Source organism: Gopherus flavomarginatus, chromosome 10 (assembly GCF_025201925.1).
Source record: "Gopherus flavomarginatus isolate rGopFla2 chromosome 10, rGopFla2.mat.asm, whole genome shotgun sequence".
Taxonomy (NCBI): Eukaryota; Metazoa; Chordata; order Testudines; family Testudinidae; genus Gopherus; species Gopherus flavomarginatus.
The window spans coordinates 61,087,401-61,107,165 of record NC_066626.1 but is presented as its reverse complement, the minus strand read 5'-3'; the positions used below and the strand labels follow the sequence as shown (position 1 = coordinate 61,107,165).

General features: G+C 39.8%; 1 protein-coding gene across 5 annotated transcripts in view; it reads right to left on the bottom strand.

The window, feature by feature from the left end:
* Positions 1-19,765, bottom strand: part of LRP1B (LDL receptor related protein 1B) — a 1,302,041-nt gene that overhangs the window by 441,325 nt on the left and 840,951 nt on the right. For all 5 annotated transcript variants that reach the window (XM_050969143.1, XM_050969139.1, XM_050969140.1 and 2 more), the window contains 4 exons: positions 9,391-9,555; positions 8,486-8,730; positions 3,344-3,475; positions 596-823 (listed from right to left, as the gene is read on the bottom strand). In XM_050969143.1, the coding sequence (XP_050825100.1) occupies positions 596-823; positions 3,344-3,475; positions 8,486-8,730; positions 9,391-9,555 (770 nt within the window). The remainder of the gene's footprint in view (positions 1-595; positions 824-3,343; positions 3,476-8,485; positions 8,731-9,390; positions 9,556-19,765) is intronic.

Sequence of the window (19,765 nt, the reverse complement as noted above, 5' to 3'; positions counted from 1 at the left end):
TTCTAAAGCCAATACAGAGTACAATTCTTGAAGGTGTAAACTATGCAAGCATCATCCCAAAGTTACTGCCACTTTGTATTTGAAATTTAGGTTGTGGTTGGCAAAATATATCTGAGTGGCGACAAGTAGGCAAGCACAATAGTCCAGAGGGAACTCATCTTTTCTTCCAAAGTCAGTGTAACTGACCATGAAAGAGAGCATAAAAATGCATTAAATGTAAAGCTATTTTCAGTACACTATTTTTTTCCTGCTTTTTGTTTTTAATTTTCTCCTTTCTAACCTTTCTAGGAAGGCAGCATTTCTTCTGTTAGATAAAACAAATTTAAATTTTTAATAAATATTAGATATCCCAGCTAAATCTTAATTATATTCCAAAGCATATATGTTTTATGCCTCTATAAAGATGAAATCAATGTCTTACTACATTAGTATTGGTCTATTAATAAACAATATTATTCTGCACCAATTTTCAGTAATCCATTTAACTTACAAATCAAAAGAAATGTGGACAAATTTATGTATTCCACAGTTAGTACACATGCATATTTATTATAATGAATGACTACTACTTTTAAATAAACATTATGTTGTTCACCTCTTGAGATAACTGTTTCCAATCCAGTCCCATTAATAAAAGCACGCTTGATGGTTTGCGTTTTTACATCAGTCCAGTACAAGCGTTCCTCTGCTGCATCAAAATCTATGACAGTGACATCATCAATGTCAGGGACAGTGAAGGCAGTGATGAAGTTGAAGTAAGGATTCTCTATAGCCACACCTCTTATTTCTGACCGTCTTGCATAAAGAAGAAATTTCTTCATTTCTGTACAAAAAAAGGAAAATATTATGTTCCTTAATGAAAACTGACTGGATTCAAAGTTATCCCCTAAATATTATTTTACAAATTTTAAGCAAAGTTTGTATCAATGATGTAAGAACAATGTTTTGCATGAAAATCTGCTGATATAATGTGTAGCAAGCTACTATAGAGAAGTAAAGTGTATTAATTTACACGTACTTAAAACCTTTTCCTAATCGATTATATCAATGTAGCCTTGCAGGATTCCAAAGAAAGAATAGACTGGAAGTAGTATTTTAAAACTATTAGCACTCTGAGGCCAGGTCTACAGTACAAACTTACATCAGTATTACTATGTCACTCAGGAGTATGAAAACATCTAAATAATGCAGTTATACCAGCCTAATCCCAGTGTAGACAGCACTATGTCGATGAGAGGACTTCATAGAATATCAGGGTTGGAAGGGACCTCAGGAGGTCATCTAGTCAAGCCCTCTACTCAAAGCAGGACCAATCCCCAACTAAATCATTCCAGCCAGGGCTTTGCCAAGCCTGACCTTAAAAATCTTTAAGGAAGGAGATTCTACCACCTCCCTAGGTAACTCTTTCCAGTGCTTAACCACCCTCCTAGTGAAAAAGTTTTTCCTAATATCCAACCTAAACCTCCCCAACTACAACTTACTTAAGACCATTACTCCTTGTTCTGTTATCTGCTACCACTGAGAACAGTCTAGATCCATCCTCTTTGGAACCCCCTTTCAGATAGTTGAAAGCAGCTATCAAATCCTCCCTCAACAATCCCAGTTCCTTCAGCCTCTCCTCATAAGTCATGTGTTCCAGCCCCCTAATCATTTTTGTTGCCGTCCGCTGGACTCTTTCCAATTTTTACACATACTTCTTGTAGTGTGGGACCCCAAACTGGACACAGTATTCCAGATGAGGCCTCACAAAGGCCGAATAGAGGGGAATGATCACGTACCTTGATCTGCTGGCAATGCCCCTACTTATACAGCCCAAAATGCTGTTGGCCTTCTTGGCAAAAAGGGCACACTGCTGAGACATATCCAGCTTCTCATCCACTGTAACCCTGAGGTCCTTTTCTGCAGAACTGCTGCCTACCTGTTCAGTCCCTAGTCTATAGCAGTGTATGGGATTCTTCCTTCCTAAGTACAGGACTCCGCACTTGTCCTTGTTAAACCTCATCAGATTTCTTTTGGCCCAATCCTTCAATTTGTCTAGGTCCCTCTGCATCCTATCCCCACCCTCCAGCGTATCTACCACGCCTCCCAGTTTAGTGTCATCTGAAAACTTGCTGAGGGTGCAGTCCACGCCATCCTCCAGATCATTAATGAAGATATTGAACAAAATCAACCCCAGGACCATCCCTCGGGGCACTCCGCTTGATACCGGCTGCCAACTAGACATGGAGCCATTGATCACTACCTGCTGAGCCTGACAATCCAGCCAGCTTTCTATCCACTTTATAGTCCATTCATCCAGCCCATACTCCTTTAACTTGCTGGCAAGAATACTGTGGGAGACCATATCAAAAGCTTTGCTAAAGTCGAGGACTTCTTCCTTGCAGAGGAGGATTAATTACGCTAAGTTTTATAATAATCTAGTTCTCTATTTATACATCTTTGTAATACCAAATGGTATTTGAAATCTTAGGAAAATCACTGATGTACATCAGGAAAGAATTACAAATGGAAGTAGTTATAAGAAACTCTTCAATGTCTGCACTGATTACAAATAGATGAGATAAAAACATGGGGAGAACAAAGAAGGGGCCCATTGTTCACTTACAAAATACACAATAATAATGTTAATATATGATACATGAATAGCCTATATCAAGGGCAAAACAGAACCTTTTTTTCCCTTGTCTCTAAACTACTTAAGATGTTTTAGAGAAATACGTCAGTGTATGAATTGCAGAGGTAAGTTTTGTTTTCTTTAACACATTTCGGTATAGCAAAATACTTTTCTAAAAATTTTCTATTTAAGTACTGCAAAGACGAGCGCATTAAAAGCTTTTACGAATAATGAGCAACATTATTTGACATTTCTGGGGCTATTATAAAGCTTTGCTTATAATCTTTATACACACACACCCGCCCCTTGCAAAGCTACCTGTTTTATGCATGTTCTTCATTTTAGTTCTTAAACCCCCAAAATTATGCTAAGAAGACTTCAGAAGAAGAGCAGGTAAAGATTAAAGCTATTAAGTATTTTTTTATGTCATCATTTTCTGATGCTGCACTTTACACTTATAAATCTTCCTGTACTACAGAGATAAGTTATACTAACACATGACATACATAAGCAATAGAAAAAATGAACACATTTAAAAATATCAAAGTTCCACACACTGCATATATTAGAATAATCTATCCACTTTCAAAAATGTAGGTGTACCTTCAAAATTATCACTAAAAAGAACTGTACAGACCATTTTTAAGATTATTTAGCTCTATTCTCTCCAGTTTAAAAACTAATGAAATCAGAGAAAATTTGGTTCCCAAGAAAAAATAAGAAACTTACCATAACATGTTTTCTTGTCTATGGACAGTTTCATCAGATGAGGACATGCACATGCAGCACTTCTATTGTGACTGATCAGACACATATGAGAACATGGACCTCTGCCATTGTTAGCAGCACAAGGATTAGGAGCTGGAATTATACAATGAGATATTAATAGTGGATAGAATAAAGAGTTTAAATAAAAACAACCTCCTGGGGCCAGGAATCAATCTTCCATCAATGCACAGAAAATGTAACCACATAACTATTCGTGTCATTTATATCATGATGTTTATCAACGTCTATCACAACTGATCACAAAACACTTTACACATTTATATATAAATAGAGATCACTTCATCCATTGCTGAAAACAAAACAAAAAATACTAGGTAAAGAAACAGCCAACTCATATATATAAGTGCGCAAGTGCATACACACACACACACCCACACAGAACCTCTCCAACTGAAATTGCAAAGAGAATGGTAAACAGCAGAACCTAATTATCCATGGAGGAATTTGGTCTGAATACAGGGTTTAAAACCAGGTTTTAATGACTGAATATCTTCCAGGTTTTTGTAAAAGCGTACCATACAATGCAGGAAAAGGCCCCTTTATTTCTTAAAACATTCAGTTATAATTCAAAGCCATACGGTTTCTAATTTTAAAATAATTAGATGCGGAGAGCCCTTTATATATTTGCACAGTTTTAAAGGCCTACCACAATGAGAAACCGTTTCAAATCTGCACCCTATTTAGTTTAAACAAACATAAATAAGTACCTCTTCACACAATGCACAGCCAAACAGTGGAACTCATTGCCAGGGGATGTTGTGAAGGCCAAAAGTACAACTGGGTTCAAAAAAGAATCAGATAAGTTCATGGAGGCTAGGTCCATCAATAGGAATTAGCGAAGAGGGTCAGAACGCAACCTCATTCTCTGTGTGTCCCTAAACCTCTGATTGCAAGAAGCTGGAACTGCACAACAGGAGATGGATCACTCAATAATTTTCCTATTCTCTTAATTTCTTCTGAAGCACCATCCACTGTTAGAAGACTGGTTACTGGGCTAGATGGAACATTGGTCTGACCCAGGACAGTCATTTTTATGCCATATTCTAAACTACACTAATAATACAATGGTTTATGTTTCTGACTTGTGCTCTTCCCAGTTACTGGTGCAAGTTTTTCAAATGATTAAATATAGTCCTTCACCACTCACCTCTTCCTTTCACTTTATTGTGTAATAACGTGTATGGAATTTATTGTGCCCCAATCACTCTCATGGCAACTATTTGATGTAACAATTAGAGAATAATTTCACTGAAGAATCAAGCAGAAACAGCAGAGCTGTGATGAAGACAACTCTAATTCAAATATTTATCTTATAAAACAGTAAAGGGAGCACTGAAAGTTACTGACAAAATAGATTACTTTTATATAAATGATTTGTTTTCATGGTTGCTCAGGTATGAAAGGACCTTTTAAACACGTGATTTTAAAGTATAACCTTGAATTGGGAAAGAATGGATAACTCAGCATGTTCTCAGTTTTTCAAGGATTCAGAGCTTTAAGAGTTTAGAAAACTTGACATTACTGGCCCCATTTTTCAGGGGACTTGCGCCACAAAAAACTGAATGTTACATAAAAAGAAATATCTGGGGCAAAAATCACTCTGAATATATCTTAGCAAAACTAAATGGGAAAATATTCAGACTTTGTTGTCTAAAGTTAGATATCTAATCCTGTTCTAGCTGATTTTAACATCAATTGGATCCTTTCTATTTATTTCAATGTATGTTGGACTGAGTACGTAAATAACAAATTTGGGCATAAGAAATAAGTTCACGGCAAGCCACATAGCTAACCTGTTCCCAATCCATACCAGAACAAACTTTCTATTTTAATGTCTCCTCTTCTCCAGTATTCCAAAAAGATAAAGCAAGACTGAAGCCAGGCATTCTGTTGTCTTTTTGGTGTCAAAGGTTCTTGACACTGAAGTTTTCAGCTTTTAGGAAGTGATACACTAAACTATAAATATTGCAAGACATCTTGAAAAGCAATGGCATAATACATAGATTAATAGAGTTTTAAGACCAGAAGGGATCATTAGATCATGTAGTCTGACCTCCTCTATATCACAGAACATTACATTTCACCCAGTTTTCCATATACTAAGATCAATAAATCGTGTCTCACTGAAGCATAACTCGTGTTTGGCTAATGTGTGTCTTCCAGAAAGGCATGATATGAAAACATAAAGTGATAGAGAATCTACCATTTCTCCTTATTGTTTGTAACAATGGTTAATAATCTTCACTGTTAAAAAGGTGTGCTAATTTATAATTTGTCTGTCTTCAGCTTCCAAACATTGGTTCTTCTTATGCCTTTCTCCCTTAGAGAAAAGAGTCTGTTAGTAACCAATATTTTCTCCACAGGAAGGCACTTACACATTGTTATCAATCATTGCTCAATCTTTCTTTCATAAACTAAACATATTAAGCTCTCTCTTTAAATCTGTCACCGTAAGACATTTTTTCCAACCGTCAAATAATTTTAAATAGCTCTTTTTACATCCTCTCCAATTTTTCAACATCCTTTAAAAATGTGCACACCAGAACTACGTGCAGCATTTCAGTATCAATCCAGAGTACAGAGGTAAAATCATCGCCCTACTCTTTCCCACTCCCCTGTTTATAAATCCAAGGATCACATTTGCTCCTTTTTTGGTATAGCATCAGCGCCTATGTTCAATTACTTGTCCACTATTACCCTTATTTCTCCAGAGTTGCTGTTTTCCAGTATACAGGGCTCCATCCTGCATTTCAAGTTCCTAGATGTATTCAATGATCAAAAGTAATGTCAACAGACAGTTAGATTGCCCAGTGCTATCTCACACCCTTCCAGAACATGGAATTCAGCAAAACTCAAACCTTTGAAAACCAGGAAATGTAGAATTAAGGTGGACACCAACACAACCTTAACTCTGTCCCTCTGGAGATATTAACAACCATAGAGAATTATCTGTATGCACTCCAGCTGCATTCATTGTGTTAGATGTAATATTGAATGGGTCGGGGTTTAGCTGAAACTGTTTGGCATAACTGTGATGGTGATATGAGGGGGCCCAGCTCCTAGGGAAGGAGACAGACTCTCTCTGCCCCCACCACGTGTGATCAGAGTAAAGAGGTGGATTCTGAACATGATACTCAATAAGAGGAAATACAAAGGTGAGGAGAAATATTTGTGGAAGAAACTTCAAAGCACCACTTTAAAATATTTTTTAAGTACAGGTACTATTTAGAAGACACATAACCGATGAACTAAAATAGTGCAAAATTAACAGTTTTCAATCTAAAGAAGTTAAAATAAGCCAAAATAATTTCAGATGTTCATCCACAACACCTTTTAGGTCTTTTCACTCCTCAGGGTCTCAAACTCATGTTTTTTCTTTTGAGAATAAGATCCTTCCAACTACTGCTGCAACAACTGCCTTAAACTGATTAACTCCCTTTGTTCCCCACTGAATACAATGACTACACTCAAGTTTCAGGCTCATGTCCCCTCAGCCCTGCACAGTGTGTATCTAGTCACTATTTTTCCTCCACCTAATATTTTAAATTTCTCTTGTATCTTTTCTTATCAACAGTTGTGATGTCTAAATCTATGGCATGCAATGTATTCTGGATCAGCTCTAACTTCAAGGAACTCACAGAGTATATGCAATAAGAAAATGCTTAGCATAGGTGTGAACGCAAAACCTGATGAAATGCTGCAATGTTTTTTTAATAGCATATGAGCAAAAGTAGATGGACTTGTTGCAGAGAGGAAAGGTATGCTAATTACCTAAACCACACCAAAAATCTTGGGCTTGGAATTAAGTCTAATGATCAGTTTTTGTTTAATTTATATATTCTCTATTACCTAATTCTTAGAAAAAAAATATAAAAAAAAACTGGAGGGGTAGGAAAGAGTTTCAGATAAGGGGTAGTCAGCTGTCAAGATGAAATTGTAACAAAATGCCCTCAACACAGGACCTCACACTTCAAGTTCTTCAATTATTCCTCGGTCCCTTATTGATTTTAGCAGTTACAAGCCACATTCTTAGGTCCATCTTTTCTGTATTGTGTACAGCAAGAGTGCAAGTTAGAAAATTTAGAATGGAAAAAAAGTGGAACTCTGTCAAGCATATCATATTATCCCACAATGTTCAGGCAAACTTTAGCTTTCTAAATTATGTTTATTCTATCAAAAAAAATCCTAATAGTTTCTCACAGGAAGGTTAAGACAGCTATAAGATGAATTTTAAACATTTATTCCTATAATTTAAATATATTTTTCTAGATAATAATAATGCATAAATTAACACAATGTCAGACTGTGAACCCATTATGTGCATTGGTGAGCACTTAGTCCCACTAATATCAGTAGTTCTATTTGCAGGAGTAAGTGCCCACCACTGTGAATAAAAAGTTCAAAGTTTGGTAGTAATTTCTTCCAGAACTGCAAACAATTATACTGATGATTCACTATTATTGTATTCATGCAAACTGAATTACATTCATTGTAATTCTGTCCTCCAGAACACAGTTTTTAACCTATTCTTTCATTTTTCATAAGTAGGTGTAATACTTCACTGAGGAAGATAAACAGGGCAGATAATTCAATGATTATTATGTCTAGTGATCCTGATAATGCATTTGTTTAAAATGTACTAGGATCATTGTCAAAACTGAAAATAGCCAATATTTAATGTAACCAATGACAAGGCCTGTCCACAAGCTGACTTTTATGAGTGTACATCAAGGTTTTCATACTAGCAGACAATACTTCAACTGTTTTTAGAAAACCAAAATAGAAAGTATTAGACATATATTGTGAGCTACATTTCATATTGACAAAACAAAAAAAAGTTCAAATCAGAAAGCGATATTCAAATTAAAGGAATTTTCATTTAATTCTTCCCCTCCACCAAACAGCAACAAAGTGACATTTGAAAATTGTAACCTCCACCAAGTTTTTTCTTGTTATACATTCCACAACTCAACGCAGATGTTTCTTGAGACATCAGAAAAGTAGAAAACACAGTACATACCCCAAAAATTGGATTATACAGATGTAAACATATATGCAATCAGATAATTATGTTTAAGTTACCTTGTGGTTGACGACTTGGATGGTATATTTGAAGGTCAAAAGGCTGTGCACTGGTTTTCTGTATCACACTAACATTTTGCCCTGTCCATTTATTGGCTTTTGACAATGTATTGGTCCTCCAGTCAGTCCAATACACTTCACTTCCATACAAAGAGACAGCAAAGGGGTGGGAAAGATATTCATGACCCCGTATGATCTCTATCATTCCAGTTCCATCGTATAATGCAGAATAAATTGCATCAGACCTACAAGATAAACCCAAATAAAAAAATAATTTGTGAAAATTAGGACATCTGCAGGGCTAACTTGATAGTACTATAGGCCTGAAAATGTTTCAGTGAATATTCTCAGAACGTATTTATGTCCTTGCCACTACAGATGGCAAAACCAGAAGTTTACTGACAAAGCATGTAAGAAAAATCATCACCTTAGAGTGGCTCTAGCACAATTTATCTAGAAATTCTTGTTTAAAAGACATATGGGTTACTCTTTTGCTTGTATTCTCTCAATTAAAAAGTTAGACTTCTATCCATCCCATTGAAATAAAAACAAAGTAATTTCCATTCACCTGAATTAAAAGGAAAAATCTTTACCAACAACTGAGTCTTTGACATGTACGTAGTTCTCAAGTGCTAATGATACTATTTGTATGAGAAAGGTAAGTAGGATTTGGGTCATCACATATATTTTGAAAAAGTTCAGTATTTATTCATAGAAACATAAAATGTATATTAAGGATCTGAACTCTCATTAACTTCGATGAATCAAAACATAAAACAGCAAATACATAATGTGTTTAATTAAATGGGGAGAAAGTAGCATATTTGCTTGCAATCCAGATTAGGCATTATATAAAACAACAAATAGTAGTAAACTGATAATAAATATTTTATTGTTGTTTTTACCTAGCATCTGTCCATACTATTCTTTTTTCAAAGTGATCAACAGTAAGACCATTAGGCCAGGCTCCGGTATCCATGTCTTTATAGATGATTTTTCTTCCTGCCCCACTCATGGAAGCAGACTCAATGCGAGGAAAATTAGCATCCCAGTCTGTCCAAAACAGAATTCTGTAGGATTAGGGGGAGGAGAGGGAAAGTTATAATTTCAATGTCCAAATGAAACACAACAAAGTATGCACCAAAAAAAATGTACAAGCTACTTAAAGAATGGGCAAAAAAGTCTCTAATATTTAAATATTTCAGAAGAAACTAAGGCACATAAGGGTAGTCTTGGGAATTATAACCCTTTTCATGCAGAATAGTTCTTCTTTAGCAAAAAGTTTTGCTATTTTCAACAGCTATGAAATCAAAAGCACAAGAATTTCAATTCCACACGTCATAGAATCATAGAAGTGTAGGGCTCGGAGGGACCTTGAGAAGTCATCAAGTCCACCCCCTGCACCGAGGCAGTGCCAAATAAATCCAAGCCATCTCTGACATGTGTTTGTCCAACTTGTTTTTAAAAGCTTCGAATGATAGGGATTCCACAACCTCCCTTGGAAGTCTATTCCAGAGCTTAACTATCCTTATAATTGATATTTTTTCCTAATATCTCATCTAAATCTCCCTTGCAGAATACTAAGCCGATTACATTTTGTCCTATCTTCAGTGGACATGGAGAATCATTGTCCTTTTTATATCAGCCCTTAACACATTGGAAGACTATCAGGTCACCCCTCAGTCTTCTTTTCTCAAGACTAAGTATGCCCAGTTTCTTCACCCTTCCCTCCTAGGTCAGGTTTTCTAACCCTTTTACTATTTTTGTTGCTCTCTCTGGCCTCTTCAGTTTGTTCATATCCTTCCAGAATTGGACAGAGTACTTCAGCTAGAGCCTCACCAGTGCCACGCAGAAAAGTCAATTACCTCCTATGTCTTATATATAATACTCCTTTTAATACACCGCAGAATCATATTAGCCTTTTTGCAGCTGCATCACATTGACAACTGATATTTAGTTTGTGGTCTGCGATAATCCCCCAGATCCTGTTCAGCAGTACTACCACCTAGATAGTTATTCCCCACTTTGTAGCTGAGCATTCTATTTTTTCTTCCTAAGGGAAGTACTTTGCACTTTTATTTATGGAATTACATTTTATTGAATTCAAACCAATTCTCCAGTTTATCAAGATCACTTTGAATTTTAAACCTGTCCTCCAAAGTGCTTGCAACTCCTCCCAGATTGGTGTCATCTGCAAATTTTATAAGCATACTCTCTACTCCAGTGGTTTTCAACCTGTGGTCTGCAGATTCCTGGGGATCTGCAGACTACATCTAAAACAGTTGATCCTGGAGACTCTCCCAGCCAACTGCGATCCACTAAGATAGGTCATCTGCCTGCGGCAGGCCCATGCCGCTCCCGGAAGTGGCCAGCAAATCCCAGTGACCCTGGGGCGGGCGGGGGGAGACACTGTTCCTGCCTGCAAGCACCACCCCTGCAGCACCATTTGTGGCCAATGGGAGCTGCAGGGGTGGTATCTGAGGGGCAGTACGCGGTGCCACGTGTCTCCCCCAGGGGCCGCAGAGGTATGTTGGCCTATTCTGGGAGCAGCGTGGCCATGTAGTGCACTACTGGATGGCGAGGGAGGGGAGAGGGCAGCTCGTGATGGGGAGGAGGTGCCAATGTGCCTGAGTGGGGCCAAGTCCTGCTGCACCACTGACTGGGAGCCACCTGAGGTAAGTGCCTCCCTCCTAGAGCAGCATCTCATACCCCAGCCCTGAGCCTCCTCCCAGAGCCAGCACCCAAAACCTCATCCTGCACCCCAAGCCCCTGACTGGCCCTGAGCCCCCTCCCAGAGCCAGCACCTTCTTGCACCCCAACACTCTGCCCGAGCCTGGAGCCCCCTCCTGCATGCCAACTCTCTCCCAGAGCTTGCACCTCCTCACCCCCTCCTACACCCCAACCCTCTGCTCCAGGCTCAGCCTGGAGCTCCTTCCCACATTGCAAATCCCTCGGCCCCAGCCCAGAGCCCCCACCCCCTCCCAAATTTCAACCTCCTGCCTCAGACCAGTGAAGAGTGAGTGAGGATGGGGGAGAGCAAGTGACGGAGAGTGTGGGGAATGGAGTGGGTGGGGCATGGCCTTGGGGAAGGGGCATGGCCACAGGAAAGGGTCAGGGTAGATTCTGGGTTCCCTTAAATTCAAAATGTGATCTTGGGCATAAAAAGGTTGGAGACCTCTGGTCTAAGGGGTCCGTAAAAAGTTGCTGTTACTGTAGAACAGTGCTTTTCAACCTGTGGTCCATGGACTGATGGGGTCTGCAGCCTATGGCTAAGATTTCCAAAAAAGTCCACACCTTCATTCAAATATTTTTGGGGGTCTTCAAATAAAAAAATAGGTTGCAAACCACCACTCAACTCCATTATCCAAGTTATTAATAAAACTACTGAATTTTACTGGACCCAGGACTGACCCCTGCGGAACCCCATGTGATGTTATCACTTATTCGCTCTCCTTCCCTACTAAGTAGAGAACCTACATTTTCCCTCATCTTTCTCTAGCACCTAATGTATTCTTATTGCCTTTAATATCCCTTGCCATGTGTAACTCTTTTGTGCCTTAGACGTTCTGCTTTTGTCCCTACATGCTTGTGTTGTTCTTTCATATGCCTTCTTATCAATTTGACCACATTTCCACTTTTTGTAGGATTCCTTTTTGATTTGTAGGTCATTAAAGAGCTCATGATGGATATATATTGGCCTCTTACTATTCTTCCTTTCATTCCTTTGCACTGGAATAGTTTGCAGTCGTGCCTTTAATATTGTCTCCTGCGTAACTGCCAGCTCTCTTGAATGACTTTTCCCCTTAGATTTTCTTCCCATGGTACCTTAGTTACCAGTTCTCTGAGTTTGTTAAAGTTTGCTAAAGTTTGCTTTCTTGAGGTCCTTTACCCTTATTCTGCTGCTCTCACTACTTTCTTTCCTCAGACTCATGAAATCTATCATTTCATGATCACTGTCACCCAAATTCCCTTTCACCTTCAGATTTACTACCAAATCCTTCATGTGGGTCAGAATCAAGTCTAAAATGCCTGTGTCCCTGGATACGTCCACTTTCTGGAACAAAATTTGTCTGTGATACAGACCAAGAACTTATTGGAGATTTTGTGTTTTGCTGTATTACTTTTCCAACAGATGTCTGGGTAGTTAAAGTCCCCCATTACCATCCGGGCCCCTTTGGATATTTCTGTTATGTGTTTTAGAAATGCCTCATCCACATCCTCTTCCTGATGCAGTGGTGTATAGTAGATCCTCATGCTGATACCACCCCTTTTATCTTTACCCAGAGATTCTCAGCTCATCTACCTCCCACCTCCTCCTGGACCTCAACCTCCACTCTCATTTTTCCTTGCCTGTTCTTTTTGAATAAGTTATACCCTTTTATGCCAATATTCCAGCCATGAGACTCCTCCCACTAACTCTCTGTGATGCCAATTAAATCATAATTCAGCTTATGTACTAATACGTTTAGCTCTTCCTGTTTATTCCCCAAACTCCTTGCATTTGTGTACAGACATCTAAGATGTTGAACAGATCCCCCCATTGATTTCCTTCTTGTTGTTCCTTTGACTCTATTGTAATTTCCCCCCAAAATCTAACCTTCTGTTAAGGTCAACTTGTTTTATATTAGCTTGTGGGCTTTTGCCAGTTGGCATTAACATCTCCCTTTCTCTAAAGTGTATTAATGTTAGCAACAGGTCATGTTGTCCCCTTATAATTAAAAACCTAGCAACAACTGTTGCTTCATCAGAGACCTAAACAGTTCTGTCAGGAAGCCATCCAGCTCTGGGATTTCTGTATAGCCCACTCGATAGACCTCGTAGCGTCTTTTCTCCCAGGGGTTCGGAACACTCTGGCGGATCGACTCAGCAGATCCTTCCTGTCTCACGAGTGGTTGATTCGTCTGGACGTTATTCATTCTGTTTTCCGGAAGTGGGGCTTTCCCCGTATAGACCTCTTTGCTTCCAGCAAGAACAGGAAATGCCAGATGTTCTGCTCCTTCCAAGGCTTCTCCCCAGGCTCGATCTCGGACGCTTTCCTGATGCCGTGGATGAGCCAACTGCTTTATGCCTTTCCACCATTCCCGCTGGTTCACAGGGTCCTGATAAAGCTCTGCAGGGACAGACTTCGCTTGATCATGATCACTCCAGCATGGCCTAGGCAGCACTGGTACACCATGCTGCTCGACCTGTCGATAGCCAACCCATTTACCCTGCCTCTTCACCCAGACCTCATAACTCAGGACCACGGCAGACTTCATCACCCAGACCTGCAGTCCCTTCACCTCACAGCATGGCTGCTGTGTGGTTAAGCCAGTCCAAGTTACATTGCTCTGCCTCAGTACAACAAGTACTCCTGGGTAGCAGGAAACCTTCCACTCGGTCAACGTATCTGGCCAAGTGGAAGCGTTTCTCCTGCTGGTGCGAAACGCATAATGTTACTCCCACTGAGGTCTTGATCCCCATCATCTTGGACTACCTCTGGTCTCTCAAACAACAAGGCCTAGCAGTATCATCATTGAGGGTGCACTTGGCGGCCATCTCTACCTTCCACCCAGGGGAAAGTGGCCACTCCGTGTTCTCACACCCTATGATTTCTAGGTTCCTCAAGGGCTTGGACCGCCTATACCCCCAAGTACGCCGTGCCGCCCCAACCTAGGACCTCAACCTGGTTCTAACCAGACTTATGTCTGCCCCTTTCGAGCCGTTAGCAGCCTGCTCACTACTATACCTGTCCTGGAAGACAGCTTTCCTCATAGTCATTACATTGGCCAGACGAGTCTCCGAGCTTAGGGCTCCCACCGTATACTGTGTTTCACAAGGACAAGGTGCAGTTGCGACCACACCTGGTTTTCCTCCCTAAAATGGTATAGGTCTTTCATATCAACCAGGATATCTTCCTTCTGGTCTTCTTCCCGAAGCCACACTCATCATGACGGGAACAACAATTGCACTCCCTAGACGTCCGTAGAGCGCTCGCATTTTATATCGAGCGGACAAAACTCTCTCGTAAAATGCCCCAACACTTCATCGCGATGGCAGACTGAATGAAGGGTCTACCTGTCTCCTCCCAGAGGATCTCATCTTGGGTGACGGCGTGCATCCGTACTTGTTATAACTTGGCTCATGTTCCCTTGAGCCACCTCACCGCACATTCTACCAGGGCTCAGGCTTCATCTGCCACCTTCCTGGCTCATGTATCCATCCAGAAGATATGTCGCGCAGCTACCTGGTCCTCGGTCCACACCTTTGCCTCACATTACGCTCTGGTTCAACAGTCCAGAGATGACGTGGCATTTGGATCAGCAGTTCTACAGTCTGCAACATCTCACTCCGACCCCACCGCCTAGGTAAGTCTTGGGAGTCACCTAATTGGAATCGATATGAGCAAGCACTCAAAGAAGAAAAGACGGTTACTCACCTTTGTAACTGTTGTTCTTCGAGATGTGTTGCTCATATCCATTCCAAACCTGCCCTCCTTCCCCTCTGTCGGAGTAGCCGGCAAGAAGGAACTGAAGGGCCGTTGGGTCGCAGGGGTATATATCTGGCACCATGGCAGTGCCACTCTAGGGGGCGACCCAGCCGACCCACCGAGTGTTGCTAGGGTAAAAATCTTCCAATGAATGTGCACAAGGCGCGCGCACACCTAATTGGAATGGATATGAGCAACACACCTAGAAGAACAACAGCTACAAAGGTGAGCAACCATCTTATATAGTAAAAAATCGTGGACTGAAGAGACACACTGGAGTTAAGACTCATTACACAATCTACAACCCACTATCCCTTTCTTTTTATCCTATGACTGCAGAGATGTTAATGGGCCACTCAACCTTGAATGGTCCCTTACAACATGTGCTAACTTCTTACTCCAAATTATCTGCTCCATCTTGCATTTTGCTGAGAGTACCTTTCCTAGAGCTGAAGAAGAGCTCTGTATGGCTCAAAAGTTTGTCTCTCTCATCAACAGAAGCTGGTCCAATAAAAGGTATTTCCTCACCCACTTTGTCTCTCTAATATCCTGGGACTAACACAGTTACAACTCCACTGCTTACAGACATAGGCGCTGGAGCACCCAGGGGGAAAAATTGGTGGCAGCCAAGCTCCTCGCCCTGCCCCAGCTCACTTCCACTCTGTCTCCGCCTCCTCCCCTGAGTGTGCTGCATCCCCGCTTCTCCTCCCAAGCTGTGGGAGGGAGGGGGGAGGAGCGGGAATGTGGCACACTCAGAGGAAGTGGAGAAGAGGTGTGGCTGAGGTAGGGATTTGGGGAAAGATTCCCATGGGGCAGGGAGGGGACAGAGTTGGGGTGGGGACTTTGGGGAAGGGGTTGGAACGGTGGCGAGGCAGGGCGGAGTTGGGTAAGGGGGGTCGAGCACCCATCGGCTCTAGGAGAAGTTGGCGCCTATGCTTACAGACTGTCATTATGTGCAGTTAGGATGTGATCCTCAGCTACACTAGAGATCTATTCCATCACTGTGCTCCCCTGAAATGTATGGGTGTTGGAGACTAGTTTAGCCTGTGACGTTAGTGAAGGCATTCTCAGAGCAGTTTTGACCCCCAATGCATCTGTTACATCACCCAGGAATTGCTCTAGTCTCTCTTTGCCCAGTAGGTATCCTATTCTGGGAGAATTGAGAGGGAATGTTGTAGAGATGGCTACATCAGCTCTGCATGAACAAAGAATTTCATTCCTACATTCCAAACTAGGGAGTTTTAAGCAGTCTAATTGGAAGTCAGGATCTCACACAGATTGAAAAATCATTTAGATGATAAAGTTCTACAGGACATAGAACAGCTCATATATGTAAAGTGTTTTGCAGACACTTGATTTTATACATAAATAATGATAAAGGAAGCAGTAGTAGAGAGGACTGAACAGGAGAAAGTTTAGACTACAGTCACTGGAGCCTGGGGGTCACCCAGGCCATGGCACGACCACACTTTGGCCAGGCCAAATTTGAGTGAGCGGTATTGCGAGCTGGTTGGGGTTGCAGCACCACGGAAGTTTGTGCCAGGCCACATCACCACTCACTCAAATTCGGAAGTGTGTAAGGGCTCATGGACTAGAGGGGGGTCACCTCAGAGGGGAAGAGGAGAGTCGGGGGGGAGGAATCTATGCCCCCACAATTTAAATGGTATTCTGCAGCCCCTGGTTTAGATAACGTAACAATGAGAATTTTTAAAAACTACATTCAAAAAGAAAAAATAAAAAAACAGTGGTTGATAGTTCCAGCCTTTAGAACACAGATTCTGAAATGGCTTTTTCACGTAGTACCTGTGCACAATGACACACACCCAGTAATTATTACTTAATCGTTTACCTATATACATTCTGAAATCATTCTAAAATGTAACTCGATTAAAAGTGGAAAAATAATACACACTTTAATCAGAAGATATCTTAGTAAGTCAGTTTCTGCAGGTAAAAACCTGTATATGCTTAGTTAACTAATCTGTGCTATAAAAGTAGCAAAGAAATTCACAGATGGGACGTTTGCCTTGTGCAAAATCCAATTCTACTAAGATTGAGATTATGACCTAGTCAGTGAGGCAAAGACTGCCTCAAAAATATCCCTGAAGGACCTTATTTTTTCCAAACATAATAATCGAAAGTACCTTTTATATAAAATCAATATAATGGGCCAAATACTCCCCAACTCACAAGTTATAGAACTCTATTTGTAATGGTGGGATTGCACAAGGTGTAACTCAAGAGGAAAATTTGACTCAAGTTCCACAATTCAAAGTTCCAAAGTTAGGCCTCAATTCTCTTTAACTTTATTCATGTTAGCAATACCATTACCATCAATGGCTTGTGTTGTTCTGAAGGACAGACTATATTAGCACAGTACTTTCTCCTGACTTTATCAATCTATGAATCAATTAACTCATACATGCAACTCTAATGATTTTTATAAAGTAATTAAATGCATAAGGCCTGCTTATTTGAGTAAGCCTTGAAGGATCAGGACTTCAGTATGATAAACAGAGTCACATATTAGAAAAATATTTATTCTCAAAACAATAAAAACAAAACACTAAAACAAAAGTTTGTACATATTGTTAGTAGGGCCTTTTGTGATGCAGTAAATAAAGGTTTGTTGTACGCTGACTCCCTATGCTGCTCAAAATCTTATAATCTTTAAAGCAATTACTTTGTGTTATAAATATGTCTTCCGAGGAATTCATTACACTTTCCCCCTTAATATTTTATAGCAAGACAACATTCACTTCATGTGAAACACCCATTTTAAGCTCAGATAGGTCAATTATCAACAAACTGAGAATCCACTGTATAGACACAGAAATGATATACCAAAACTGCTTGTAAGAAGCCATAACCGCATATTGAGTCAAGGGTATCTACATTCATTAGACTCTAGTGGATCTATAATTAAGCAAATGAGCTACAGACCATTAAAGTATAGATAGTATTATTCTAAAAAAGCCACTATCATCTATTCTGTGTACATAATCAGATGCAAATTACTTCCACTGTCTCGAAAATAAGGTAATTGATTTATAGCCTAAAAATATCCAAATAGGTTCTAAAATGAAAGAACATTTTAATAATATTTTGTATGAATGTGTATCACCAGCAACTTTATACATATATGTATATATACATATATAAAATGCATATTAGACATTTTAAAATAGATCATATATATGATCAGTTTTTAAAAGTCTAATATGCATAATTGTATAATTATGATTTCACATGGCATGAAGGTTTTATTACCATGAGATTGGGATGGGTATATTACGAATGAACAGCAAAGCGACAAGTGAGCTGTGCAGGTAATTTCAAATAAGCGCCAATACACTCTTTATAGTGCACCACTCCAACAAGTACTCTGCATAAGCCCTATCTGTAACAGAAAACCAAGTCCAGAAATGTTGTGTCTATTTTTTGGATGCTGGAATTATGAGCAATTATTGGCTCTCTGTGATGTTACTGACTCTGCAGGAGCTGATCTGATCTGTAGCCCATTTGTAGCAGGAGGGGTTTGAAACTGTAGTGGCTTATCCATGTTTCCATATGTTGTTTTTTTTTATCCTGTGCATATCCCTCCTTTTTGGTTTGCCTAGACTTCCATGTCTAAGTGCTTCCTTCTGGATATTCCTTTCTTCTCTTCCTATATGGAGAGTGAAGCCATAATGGAATATCTGTAGCTATACCAGATTGATGACATATTTTGGGGTTCCCTAGATTCTGTGCTCAGGAGTTGTGCAGTCCAATAGGTAATTTTTAAGATAATCTACTTAAATCACTCACTGTAAACACTGATTGGCTATAAGAGGGATATGCCATTTCACAGGTATTAAAAGTTTTTGTTGCCAACTACAGCCTTCTTGCTCCTGACCTTAAAGACATTTTGGACGTAATTTAAAGTCACCTAGGGATGCTTTAAATTAAATAGGCTAGAAATGGGCCTGTAACATTTTTTTAAAAGTTCAGAATAATTCCACATGCCAATTTCCCCAATCTGTGTCCATTTTAAAACGAATATGCACTCCCTTACCAAACTCACACACCTGTTTCTCTGATTGGCTTTGGTAAGAGTTATTTCTCTGATCTGGAGCCCGTTCAGAGTGCTCCTTTGCACTGCTTTCTCAATAAGTCTATTTAGTCACTTTAATACGAGCAATCTGAACACATATACTGCTGTGTAAAGCTATTCAAGAATACGCCTTACAATTATTATGCATTTCTCAGAGACTGTTAAATGTTTTAAATACGTATTTTATAAATGAATGCACTTATTCAAAGTCAGATTTGGAACAAGCTGTGTTATTTGATAAGTGATCATGCTTAAGTAAAATTAACCAATTCCAATTTTTGGTGGAGTACATTTCACCAGAGGTAAAAATTAAAGATTTCAGAAAGCTTTTAAAAGTTTACCATCTCAACAAAATCTAATACAAGATTTAAATATAAGTGGATAAAAACACTAATATTTAGATGTACAGTGTTAGTGGAGTTTAAGTTGAAGTCTTCCATATTGTGTACACTTATTAAAGATTGAATCAAATCTAGACATTATGATCTAGATTTTAGGCCTGCACAATTGCTTGCGTGCATCTGTGAATGCACAATTGAAGCCAGGGCATAAATACTCATTGTGCACAACTAACTAGCTGTCAAAATGCTCATATACTTAGACTCAAACTTGGCACTGACACAAGCCCTGAATAAGGTGGCAGGGCATTGTTGCACAGCCTCAGGAACAGCCCAGGGGGGAACGAACTTCCTCACAGTTTCCTCCATGCTGTGGCAAG